At 52.4% G+C, this 12853-nt stretch overlaps 1 protein-coding gene across 4 annotated transcripts in view; it reads right to left on the bottom strand.

Moving 5' to 3' along the window:
• EPHB2 (EPH receptor B2) overlaps nt 1–12853 on the bottom strand; it is a 205343-nt gene that overhangs the window by 48625 nt on the left and 143865 nt on the right. For all 4 annotated transcript variants that reach the window (XM_021937153.2, XM_021937159.2, XM_021937161.2 and 1 more), the window contains exons 4-5: nt 4246–4401; nt 2245–2580 (exon numbers count right to left, since the gene is read on the bottom strand). In XM_021937153.2, the coding sequence (XP_021792845.1) occupies nt 2245–2580; nt 4246–4401 (492 nt within the window). The remainder of the gene's footprint in view (nt 1–2244; nt 2581–4245; nt 4402–12853) is intronic.

Below are 12853 nucleotides of genomic sequence, written 5' to 3'. Positions count from 1 at the left end.
CCACCATTCCCAAACAAAACCACACTCCTCAGACCCAAACACACAGACAGGCAGAGCCACAGTTAGATGTACAAACTCATGCTCAGATACACAATACCCCCTACGCCTGTCCCCACAGGTTGACACATCCATGCTCACAAATGCATGTATACAGAACCCACATGGCCACAGTGATATGCACTGTAAACACATGGCCACCAAACACATATGACAGCACACTCACACATACACAGACTCAAATGCACAATCAGACCCACAAGCTCAAGGTGCCGTGGACACGTCAAGGACTTCGCCCAAGGACTGGAGTCTGTCAGAGCTAGTCAATTCTTGCCTCTCACTCTTCCTGGCTTTGCGACTCAACTTGTCTGAGCATCATCTGTGAAATGGGGACACGGATGCCTCCTTCTCAGAGAGGCCACAACGATGCAGTGAGGTCATGCACGGAAAACACCCCTCAACCAGGTGGAGTCAGTTGCCCTCTCTCTCTCTTTTTTTCTTAGAGTTTCGCTCTTGTCGCCCAGGCTGGAGTGCAATGGCGTGATCTCGGCCCACTGCAACCTTCGCCTCCTGGGTTCAAGTGATTCTCCTGCCTCAGCCTCCTGAGTAGCCAGCAAGTGATTCTCCTGCCTCAGCCTCCTGAGTAGCCGGGATTACAGGCATGTGCCACCATGCCTGGCTAATTTTTGTATTTTTAGTAGAGATGGGGCTTCACCATGTTGGCCAGGCTGGTCTCGAACTCCTGACCTCAGGTGATCCTCCCGCCTTGGCCTCCCAAAGTTCTGGGATTACAGACGTGAGCCACTGTGCCCAGCCAGCTGCCCTCTCTCTTTCTATGTCCTTGGCATGCCCTTCCTCCCTTCTGAATGCCATTTTTTTCTATTGTTCCTTTCAACATTCTACTGGCTGGGTGCAGTGGCTCTTGTTTGTAATCCCAGCACTTTGGGAGGCTAAGGCAAGAGGATCATTTGAGGCCAGGAGTTCAAGAGGAGCCTGGGCAACATATAAGACTCCATCTCTAAAAAAAAAATTTTTGACTGGTCCTTCAAACTGCAAGTCAAATTCCACCTCCTCCAGGAAGACTTCCTGGGTCTGGACTTCCACATCTGGATCCCTGCATGCTTACCGTGTGGGCCCTACCCTACATCAGAAAGATCAGCTTGGAGGCCCACTCGCTTTCCCTCCTGTGGCCTGGCCTCCCTCAGCTCTTCCATGGACACGGCCCTGACCATGCTCACTGTAGGGGTTTGGCAAAGGTTGCTGAGTGAATAACTGAGGGGCACGCTCACAGTGCCAACCGTGAGATCTTCTACCCACAGGTAGCATAATGTCCTCGATAATCACATGTGGCCCTCAGGTGGGGGATGAGGCTGGGAAGCATCTCTGGGACTCAGCCTCACGTGACACTGAGGACAGCGGTCCTGGTGGAGAGGGGAGGCTAGGAGTCCAAGTGAGTGGGGACTAGAGAGAGAACAGGGTGGAGGGGAGACTGCGGTGTTCAGCAACTTCCTTTTTCGCTGTGAGGGAAAGAAGGGTGGTGGGTGGAGGATGACGTGAGGCCACAGAAAGGGTTAGTAAAGGTGAGCTTCAGGAGAGTTTCACTGGAGTTAGACTGGAGTGGGCTGAGCTTCACAGAAAGCACTTGTGATCGAGGTTCAAGTTAGGCTGTAAGAGATGACACCTCCGGGCTCTCCTGGGTCTCAGTGAGGCCATGTGACTGAGGCCCTGCCCGTGGAATGCATGCAGAAGAGAAAGATGCTGCCTCTACCTACCTTGCTTCAAACATCATGCTGCCCTGTCTTCCCTCTCTTCCCACAGACATGCCTGAGACTCAGTTTGGATCATACAGATAAGGAGCAGGGGGCATGGGGAAATGACACGGAAATAACCTGGGTCCCTGAGTCTCTGAGTGGATCAGAGCCACCCCGCTAACGTGGACTGCTCACCTCTGGATTCTCCCATGAAATACGTCCACGTTCTTTAAGGTACCTAATGTTGGATCTTTTCGTTACAGCAGCTTAACTTTTACCTTCAATAATATGCACTCAACAAGTGGGAGCAATTATTACCAATACCACCACAATGAAGAGGTAGCACTTACTCTCCCAGGTGGACGGATCACATGAAAAACCTTTGAAAAGAAGATATCACTCCACAGATGTGAAGGAGTCTTTTGTGAGTCTTGCGTGTGCCCTCCCTGGCACAGCACGATGGGGCACTACCCTGGTCCACGTCGGAAGCGCTTACCTGCCTGGTTGGTGGTGATGTTCACAGAGGCGAACTGAGGCGAGAAGGGGCTCTGGTCAGTAACGCCATTCACGGCCTGGATCTCGAAGGTGTACTGGGTGTGGGCCAGCAGGTCACTGATGTAAATGCGTGGCTCGGTCAGGCCCAGCTGGCGCGGTGCGTACTGCACGTTGTCCCCGCAGCGGGTGCAGGCGCCCCGGCCCGAGCCACAGCTCTTGCAGATGATGTTGTAGACGAGGTCCTCTCGGCCTCCAGAGTCGCGGGGAGGGGTCCACTCCAGCATGAGGGAGGTCTCATTGACACTGGAAATCACAGCCTGGGGCGCAGAGGGGATGGCTGGGGCGGGGGAGAGGTGTTGGTCAGTGGGGGGCTCAGGGGGTACTATCCCCCACTGATCACTCTGTGCCCACTGCTCTGGCTCCAGCCCAGGCCTCCGAAAGGACCTCCTTAAATTCTTTCTCCTGTCTCCCCACCAGAGAGGTGTTTCTGGAGTATAACTTAGGCTGCCGTACATCTGCTCAAACCTTTCCCTCCAGGTTCCAACCTGCTCAGTGTTGGTTACTGAGGATAGTATTTTCGCATTTGGAATTATACCTGCCCAGTATGTATTTTCGCCTTCTTCCTTAGAACAGCTCAGCTTTATTCACGGTGGCAATATGTCCAGCCTCCTGTGTTTAAGTGCTTGCCACTGATATAGAGCAGAAGTTGTTGACTAGGACTGTTTCTTTAAAAAGAGACAGACAACTATGGCATGTCCCTTTGTCCTTCCCCCCTTCTGCTGCCTAAAATGTGTGTGATGGCTGGGACTTCAGCAGCTATGTTGGACTATGAAGTGACCTTAAGAACAGAAACAACAGTGGCTCACACCTGTAATCCCAGCACTTTGGGAGGCCGAGGCAGGCGGATCACCTGAGGTCAGGAGTTCAAGACCAGCCTGGCCAACACAGGAAACCCTGTCTCTACTAAAAGTACAAAAAATTAGCCGGGCATGATAGCGGGTGCCTGTAATCCCAGCTACTCTGGAGGCTGAGGTGGGAGAATTACTTGAACCCGGGAGGTGGAGGTTGTCATGAGCTGAGATCACGCCATTGCATTCTAGAGCCTGGGTGACAAAGCGAGACTCCATCTCAAAAAAAAAGAAAAAAAAAAAAGAACCAAAACTAGGTTGGGTGTGGTGGCTCATGCCTGTAATCCAGCACCAGCACTTTGGGAGGATGTGGGAAGATTCCTTGAGCCCAGGAGTTCAAATCTAGCCTTGGCTAGATAGAACATAGTAAGACCCTGTCTGTATGAAAAATTAGCTGGGTGTGGTGGTGCACGCCTGTAATCCCAGGTATTCAGGAGGCTGAGGGCAGAAGGCTGAGGGCACTTGAGCCCAGGAGGTTGAGGCTACAGTGAGCTAAGATTATGCCACTCTGAATGGCAGAAAGTCAGGCCCCAAAGGCCATCGTGGATTGACCATACTGTTCCAGGACTGTCTGCCTTGGGCTCCTTTTGGGTGAGAGAATAAATCTGTACAGTTTCAGCCACCAGGGTCAGCTCTGTTACTTACAGCTGAATGTCATCCCTGACAGATACAGGGGTTGTGATGCCGTGCTCTTAGTCAGCCCCTTCCTAGAGGACCTTGGGCTGTGATTCAGGCAGCCGCTGCCAGGTTAGAACACTGGGCAGCCTCTTCTGCCACAGACACTACCTGTGTTGCTTCATCTCCTGCCAAGCCTCCCTTCCCTTGTCCCTTTGTGAATCCAGACCTTGACTTGATCTTTCATGTGACTCAGCAGAAGGGGGTAAGGAGCCAGACGCCAGCACCATGGTGTCTGCATGGTGGGAGCACGGCCACCCCAGGATGCCCCTTTCTTGATGCCCCTTACTTTTCCATTTCTCTTCCCACCAGGGAAAGACTGGCTGTAACCGGATGGCACCCAGCCCTTGCTCTGAGCTTTTCTGCAGGTAGACCTGGGACTCGGTCAGGCATCGCCCTTGAGGGGCCCCGGGACTTACTTGTGCAGGGCATGTCCAGGGGATCCAGGTCTGCTCTGTAGTAGCCATTGCGGCAGACACAGTTGGTGGCCCCTTCAGAAGTGGTCCGGCTGTTGATGGGACAGTGGGTACAGGCCTTGTCTCCTTGGTTGGCCTTGAAAGTTCCAGATGGACAACCTGAGAGAGAAGACAAGGAGAGTCACCAGGAAACCAGATGAAGACTCAGGGAGGTCACGAGCCACGCAGCCTCACGCAGGGGTCACACAGCCTCGCAGAGGGGCCCTGCAGCACCATTGCTGGAAAATCTCATCTCTTGAAGCATTTGAAGTCTCCAGACCCCAACGTGGGAGTTCTTATTCTGCCAGGGCTCCCTAGTTTCTTGTCCCTGAGCTGTCTAGGGCTCCCAGCAATCTTCCCTCACCTATCCCAGCCTGGCTGTGTCACGGTCTCTAGAATCAATCCTGACCTAGTTACGAGGCACATCCGAAGACGTCTGGGGCAGTGTGCATGGGTTCCGGTCTTGCTTACTAATGTCTGGCGGGGCGCTGATTCTTAGAACTAGATTCCTGGGTTGCAGACAATTGAGATGACTACATGGCAGAAGAAAAGTCCTAGGGCAGCATAGAGAGGCGATGTGGCAGAACAGAAGAGAACACTACTTTTGGAATCAGACCGACCTGGCTTTGAGTACTGGCTAGGCCTTTTACTAGCTGTGCAGCCCCAGACAAGCTGCTTAACTACTCAGACTCAGTTTTCTTATTTGTAAAATTAGGATTCTAAGGCCCATCCCTGTAGGGTCATTGTGAGTATTCTGCTTAAGCGTAAGGCACATGGCACAAGGCCTTGCACAGTATAGGTGCCCAGTGAATAGTAGCTGTTATAGTTGGTATGTGATCAATTTATTAAAATATTAATAAAAGGGGCCTGCAGTACCAGGGCCAGCCTAAGGAGGGCACTGCTTGCACTCGGCCCACATTTGCACTCGGCCCGCATTTGGCTTCTCCCATGGGCTGTGGCCATCATCCCTGATACGGAGTCCACCTCCCATGCAGCTCTGAGTATGAGGTTAGGGTCTATAAGAGGCAGCCACCTTGTGTGCACACATATTCAGATCCACCTTCCTCTTCTTGCTGGCCCTGGGCTGAGAATTAGGAGGCTGAGGGTCTAGACCCTGCCCCTCTCCCAGCTTCATCAGCCTGCTGGGTTCATGAACCCAGCTCTGCTATCATACCTTGAAGGGATTGTGCAATGGGTAAGTGGGTGGACACGAAAGAGCTTTGCAACAAACATTTTGTCTCCTTGGGATGAAATGCAGCTAAACCATCCACAGGCCCCCAGGCCCTCACCGGGAGTACATTTCATGCCTGGGTGCTGTGGGTTCTTCAGCAAGTGACTCAGCCTCTCTGAACATTAGTTTCTGTGTATATAAACAATTAACATAAATTTCCCTAGTTCATTTTTTTCCACCTCTAGTCTTCAAGGCTTATCTTCCCAGTCCAAGTATTAGCAAACCACTCTCCCTCAACCCTCAACCAGCTCTGGCCTCAGAGACCTGCCTTTCTTGGTGCCCAGAACATTGCTTGGGTTCAGAGTGCTCTACTTACCCACCGCAATTATTTTTCTGGGGGTCTCCTGGCCGTGCTCTCAACTCCCCCAGGATCAGAGCCATGTCTGACTCACAGCTGCTTGTCCTGTGCCTAGCTTGGAATCTGCACTCAGCAAGTGCTCTATAAATACTTCTTTTGTTGTTGTTATTAAATTTTTTTGGTTTTGTTTTGTAGAGATGGGGGTGTCACTATGTTCCTCAGGTTAGTCTTGAACTCCTGGGCTCAAGCAGTCCTTCTGCCTCGGCCTCCCAGAGTGCTGGGATTACAAGCATAAGCCACCACACCTGGCCCATAAATACTTCTTGGAGTTGCCGGCTTAAGTGGAATGAGCATGGGCTTTGGAGGCCATGCAAGCAGGAGGGCAGTGAACATAGTGGTTAGTGTGCAGGCTGCTGGCAAACCCAGACCCCGCTGTGTGAGCAGTGTAGCCTCGGGGAAGTCACTTAAACTGTTTCCTTATCTGTAAAATGGGACAATGGTATCTATCTCCTAGGGTTGTTGTCAGTTTATATTGCTTAACTTATGTAAAAACACTTGTAACAATTCCTGGCAGTATTAAGCCATCTGGTTCAAAAGCAATTTGCTGAGTGACCTTTGACAAGCTGTTTGACCTCCCTGAGCTACGATATTCTCACTGGTAAGAGCGTCTACCACACAAAGTGGCCATGAGGTTTACTGCACTGGCTCTGGGTCCCCTGAGTCCTCCTGCCCTCCCTCTCGTCTTCCTCTTGGGCACCGACCTTTCCCTGATGGCTGGATGAAGGGGCAGTCTCACCATCTTGGCACTGCCCAGAGCTTCTGGGCAGTCAGGACACGCAGGCTGCAGCCCCAGCTCTGGTCAAGCAGTCGGCCTCTCTGAACGGGTTTCCTCCTCCACAGAATGGGGGCACAAGGTTCCCAGGAAGGTCTAGAACCATCCTTAGAGATGCCAAAGGGTTTTGGCCCCAAGATCAGGCTCCTCCTGCTCCCTCTCTGGAGACAGCCTACCCGATTCAGCATCCCTCGTCCATCTGTGGGGCATTCCCGGGGGGGCTGCCAGTGGGTAGCTGCTCTCTCTCCCCTCTGTGTGGTGCCAACCCTTCCATCTGGACTGCCTTCCTGGCTACCCTCTCCCCCTGGCAGTGTCCTGGCTCCCTCTCAGATTCCCAGACCACCCCTGCCCTAAGCTGCCCTTCATTTGCTGTGTTGCCTGGCCAGGTTCGACCCCCACCACCAGGCACTGTATCATTTCTGTACCTATGGCACTGTGCTTCATGAAACTCACTCTTCTCTGTCCTGGGAAGTGGCGTCACTCTCTACCCTGTCCCCCTGTAGCCAATCAATTACTAGGTCTTCCCTCCTCAGCAGTCTCTGGTCTTGTCTTGGCCGCTCCCCCCGCTGCCAGCATCTAGAAAGCTCTTTCCACCCATGCCTCAGCCTCTCATGCCATCTGGCCTCCTCCCGCCCACCCACTCTCCAAACTAGCTCTCTGGAGTGCAGACCTTTCCAAGTCACTTAAAAATCCACAAAGGCACATACACTGGAATACTATTCGGCCATAAAAAGGAACGAAGCATTGACACATGCTATGGCACAGGTGACCCCCGGACACATCGTGCTCAGTGAAAGAAGCCAGCCATGAAAGCAGGATTCCATTTATATGAAACAGGCCCAGCACAGGCACATCGAAAGAGACAGAAAGTCGATGCATGGCTGCCAACGGCTGGGCATAGAGGAGCAGGGGGAGGAGCTGCTAATGGGGAACAGGGCTTCTTTTTGGGGTGATGAATATGTTCTAAAATTGATGGTGGTGATGGTTGCACAATTCTTTGAATACACTAAAAACCATTGATTTGTACAATTTATTTTAGTGTTTTTGAGATGGAGTCTCACTCTGTCACCCAGGCTGGAGTGCAGTGGCGCAATCTTGGCTCACTGCAGCCTCTGCCTCCCGGGTTCAAGCGATTCTCCTGCCTCAGCTTCCCGAGTAGCTGGGACTATAGGCGCGTGCCACCACGCCTGGCTAGTTTTGTATTTTTAGTAGAGACAGGGCTTCAGCATGTTGGCCAGGCTGGTCACAAACTCCTGACCTCAAGTGATCCACCCACCTCGGCTCCCAAAGTGCTGGGATTACAGGCGTGAGCCACCACGCCTGGCCTGATTTGTACAATTTAAATAGGCAAATTGTATGGTATGTGAATTTTATTTCAATGAAGCCACTATTTTAAAATGTCCACACCAGCTCCCCAGCAGACATGGGAAGCCCAAACTCTGCAGGGCCCCTGGGCCCCAGGGGGCTGGTACTTGCCCACCACTCCTACCTCAGTGTCTGGTGCTCTCCCACACTCAACTAGGTACAATGTCCACCCCAGGCCCACCTCATGCCCCTGGCTTTTGTCCATCTGCTGTTGTTGCTTAGAATGCCTCCCCTTCGCCATCAGGCAAACTCCTAGACTCTTTTAAGACATCATTTCTTCTAGGAAGTCTTCTCTGAGCCCCCTGGCAGCATCTATTTTATTTATTTATTGAGATGGAGTCTCGCTCTGTCGACCAGGCTGGAGTGCAGTGGCATGATCTTGGCTCACTGCAACCTCTGCCTCCCGGGTTCAGGTGATTCTCCTGCCTCAACCTTCCAAGTAGCTGGGATTACAGGCATGCACTACCACGCCGGGCTAATTTTTTTGTATACGGTACCTATTTTAATTACTTATGAATGTGTCTACCTGGCTGGACTGTAAACTCCCAGGATAATGTTGGGTTCCTAGCGGGTGATGGGTGGATGAATGAGGAGCTGGAAGGCGATCGAGCCCTACCCCCTTAGTTGACATTTGAGAAAACTGAGGCCCAGAGAGGAACAGACAGGCATAGCTCTTCAGTAGCACAGGCCAATTCTGATCCCAAGTCTACTGTGTGACCGTGGGGTGCGCTGGGGCCTCAGCTCCCATCAGCTACCTCTGAGAGGTCTGGGTGGCCACTGTCCATAGCACCCAGGGGGCCACACTGCTCCCAACTTCTGGGTGGGAAGGGAACCTGTCCTGCTGGCATCTGCATGTCATGTGCAGTAGTGGAAAGAAGATAATGAGACAGGAAGGCAGTTGTACCTCTGACAGGTGTGTGGGCTTGGGAAGGCCTTCTCCCCTCTGAAACTCAGTCTCCTCATCTGGAAAGGGGGCTAATGATGCCTGCATGGGATAATGACAGAGACAGCCACTGAATGGGTCTCTGCTCCACTGTGGCCTCTCTGCCAATCCTCCACAGTCTCTGGAGTGATCTGTTTAAAATGAATCAGACCTGCGGCACCTGGTCTAAAAACTCCCTCATGTGCAATTTATCCCCACTGCACTCAGAATAGATCCACACGCCTAGCCTGGCTACAAGGCCCGTGACGTTGGTCCTGATGGTCTCCTAGCTGCTTCCCCCTCCTCCCCTCACTCACTGTGCTCCCGCCTGTGGTCATCAAACCCGTTCTCACCTCCAGGCCTTTGGCCAAGCTGTTCCCTCTGCCTGGAATGCTTTCCCTGCTCTTCCCATGGCTAGCTCTTTTTCTCCTTCAGGCCCCAGCTTAAATGTCACCTCCTCTGAGAGGCCCACCCTGACCACCCTGGCTAAAGCAACTGTCTCTTGCTGTGTTCCGTCTCAGTCTCAGTTTCCTTACTGACACTCATCACAATTCGTAATTATATTAGAAAACGGTTTGTCAACTTGTGTGTTGCCTTTTTCCCTGCACTGAAAGTACCTGGAGAAAGGGAGGAGGAGCCGGGGTTGTCTGGCTCTTGTGGTTTCCCCAGGCCCTAGCAGAGCAGCGGGCCCGTAGTAGGCACTTGATGTATACAGGTTGATGGACTCAATGTGCCTCTTACAGGGTGCCATCAGAATCAGAGGAGAAAGTGGGTGAGAAAATACTTAGCTGAGTCCGTGCCTGTCTGGGTACCACCAGAGTCATCTCGATCTTACCAGCCCATCATCAGGCTCACGGTCCTCTCTGCCTCCCATTTGTTCTCCCCATGGTCTTCCCAGGGACCTGTTGACCAGGGCGTTGACCAAAGCATCTCAGTTTTCAAACTGCAAGTCCTGTATCCCAGAATCTCCCTGGGATTGACCGGGAGGATTGACCATTTTACTGTAACCTCTCTGGCCCCATCTGTCACCTCTCTCATCTGCTTGCAGCTCCCTGGACGTCGGGCCACATATGCTGGTCCCTTTGCCTGAATGCCCTTCTCCCCCATCTCCCTGGCCCCTTGGATTGGTGAGTCTCACGTGTGTGCCCACTTCTAGGCGGCCTGCCTTCCATTTTCCTACAGTGCCAGCTCACACCTCCACTGTAGCACACAAGACATGCTCCGTGTGCAGTGGTGTGCTGTGAAACTGGCAGGGGAGGGGAAAAGAAGCCCTGATTGGTTGTGTTTGCCAATTTGTGTGGTATAAATACTCTCACCAGAGCAAATGCCGAGCTACCAACTTGAGATCACTGAACGCTGACTTGGGAAAACATGTGCACAGTCGGCTCTTTCAAGTCAAGCTCCAGACCACCACTGGACTTACATGGCACATGACTTTGTTCTGCCCACTGGTTGGTGAACCTTGGTTGGGGCAGGGGCTGGGTCTTTCACTTCTGCATCCCCAGTGCCTATCCCAGGATCTGGCACATGGTAGGTGTTCAGCCAATTTAGTTTTGCTGAATGAAGGCAGGTCTGTCTCCCTGGTTGGACAGTGAGGAGGAGGGGCTGTGGATTTGAATGGATTGATATACACAAGGCACTTAGAACACACAGTAAGTGCCATGTAAATGGCTATTATTACTCATCCAGCATGGAATGACAAAAATAATTCCCATTTATTATGTACTTTCCAGGTGGCAGGCCCAGTGCTGTGTCTTACATGGATTCTCTAACTTATTCCATAAACCGCCCACCCAACTAGGTACCATTATCATTCCCATTTTACAGATAAGGAAACTGAGGCTCAGGGAGAATGAAGTGACCGCCCTAAGGTCACATAACAAGTCAATGGCACAGCTGGGGTTGACCTTAGATCTTTGTGATCCAGAATAGCTTGTGTCTAAATGCTACTGGTCCCAGAAATTAGTGAGTGGTGAGTGTCACGGCTGGACACCATCTTGTCAGGCCTGCCGAGGGGACGGGATTTGCTGGAGCCTCTCAGAACGGCAGAAGTAGCACCTGGACCTCAAACCCAGGACTCAGGGCTCAAAGCAGCCAGCCAGCGCCAGCCTTCTGCAATCACCCAGAGCCCTTGGCCAGGCAACCCAGGGCAGGATGGCAGCGGGCCGGGGAAAGGAGGGAGGGTTACAGGGAAACAGATTTTCTCCCCGCCTGCCCCCTGGGCTCTGGGGATAGGTGATAATTGACCGAGTGAGCCCTGAGTCAGGCCGAGGCAGGACTCCATCTGGGCCTGGCACGGTGGGGCTGTTAATTGGCATCGGGTGATTCTCAAAGCCTCAATGGCTGGCCTGCTGCCTCTGCTACCCCCTCTCCTCCCAGGGACTCCGGCTTAATCCCAAAGACAACTGATGCCACCTCGGAGTCAATCGCTGGGTCAGGCCCAGTGTGTCAGGCTGCCAAGGCTTGGAAGGAGCATCTCTGTCTTCCTTGGGGTCCTGTAGACCAGAGGACGCTTCTGTGGTTCTGGGTAGAGGTGGCATCTGAAAAGGTCTGCACCCTGGGGTCAAGTTCCTATTCCCCAGACCTGAGCAGGAGGTCTGATGAAACTGAACCTGGGCATGGACTGTGGAGCTACGGCCAGGGCTTAATCCCAGTTCCACCTCTCATTAACTCTGTGACCACAAACAAGTTACCTAACCTCTCTGTGCCTAAGTTTCTTGTCTGTACAATGGGAATAATAATATTGATTATATTTGCTGGGCAGATTAAACAAGTTAATGAAAGTAAAGCACCCTAACAGTGTCTGCCTGGCTCATGTTAAGTGCTATGTAAGTGTTGGCTATTATTATATTCATTCATTCTTGGCCTCCATTTGCTATGTGCTAAGCACTGGAGATAATAGAGATAAAGAAGACATAGTCCCTGTCCTCAGAAGTTCAGGTCCAGTTGGGGAGATAGTGAGTTGTAAATTTATTCTACAGGCATTTACTGAGTCCCCTAGTAGGTGCCAGGTACTGGGACTTTGAGACAAAAGGCCTCGGCCCTGGAACATAAGAGACCATGACTAAGCAGGGGGCTGAGATGCCTTCCTTGAACCAGGCTTACCTGCTGGCTGCTGTGGGCAGAGGGGCCAGGGAGCGGGTTCTGGGGTCAGCGGTGGCAGGTTTGAAGTGCAGCCAGCTCGCTTTCCCACCTTGGAATCTCTAGGAAGTCAGTTCTGGGTTTCAGTTGGGGAGAGGAGTTTGACTGGATGGAGAAAAGAGTCTTGGCCCCAGGGTAGGGGGGCTGGCGGCCCCAGCAAACTGCCGTTTGCTCCGTGAGCCTAGGCGACTTCCTGCCCACTCTGGGCCTCAGCTCTACTAGATTTGAATGGATTGATATACACAATTCAATCTAATCATTCAATCCACAATCCAAGGGAGGTGCTGCCTGGCACCCCCTCCAGGGCTTCTTCCAGCTTGGGACTCCAGCTGTGGGTGGCTCAGACACCCAGTGCTGGGCCTTACATTCTCTTTGAACTGTGGAAAGACTGATTTGCATATTTTCAGGGGTTTGTGCTGTGTGTAGGGCAGGGCTGGGCTTGCTGGGTTGAGTGGGTGGGGTTTTGGGGTCTGCCTCATGCAAAGTGGCTTTTACATTTTGCATGCTTCCTGCTTTGGCTGCAAGGTTAAGCCAGCAGAGTCAGTCCCTCTGGGCTGGGCTGGGCTGGGCATGATGCCTGATCCTCCTCCGTACTGTGGGCAAAGCTGTGCTGAAAGCAGGCAGCTACCTCCTGAGATGGAGAGGAGGTGCTTCTAAGCACTGCGTGCCTAGGATGTGCCCAGTGCTGGGCCAGGAGCCTCCCTGGTCCATGCCCTCCTTGGACCACCCTGTGCAATGGGAGGTGTTATTCCCATTTTAGAGATGAGGAAACTGAGGCTAACA

The sequence above is a fragment of the Papio anubis genome, chromosome 1, assembly GCF_008728515.1.
Source record: "Papio anubis isolate 15944 chromosome 1, Panubis1.0, whole genome shotgun sequence".
NCBI classification, from domain to species: Eukaryota; Metazoa; Chordata; class Mammalia; order Primates; family Cercopithecidae; genus Papio; species Papio anubis.
Note: the sequence above shows the minus strand (reverse complement) of the source record. Positions and strands in the feature narration are given on the sequence as shown.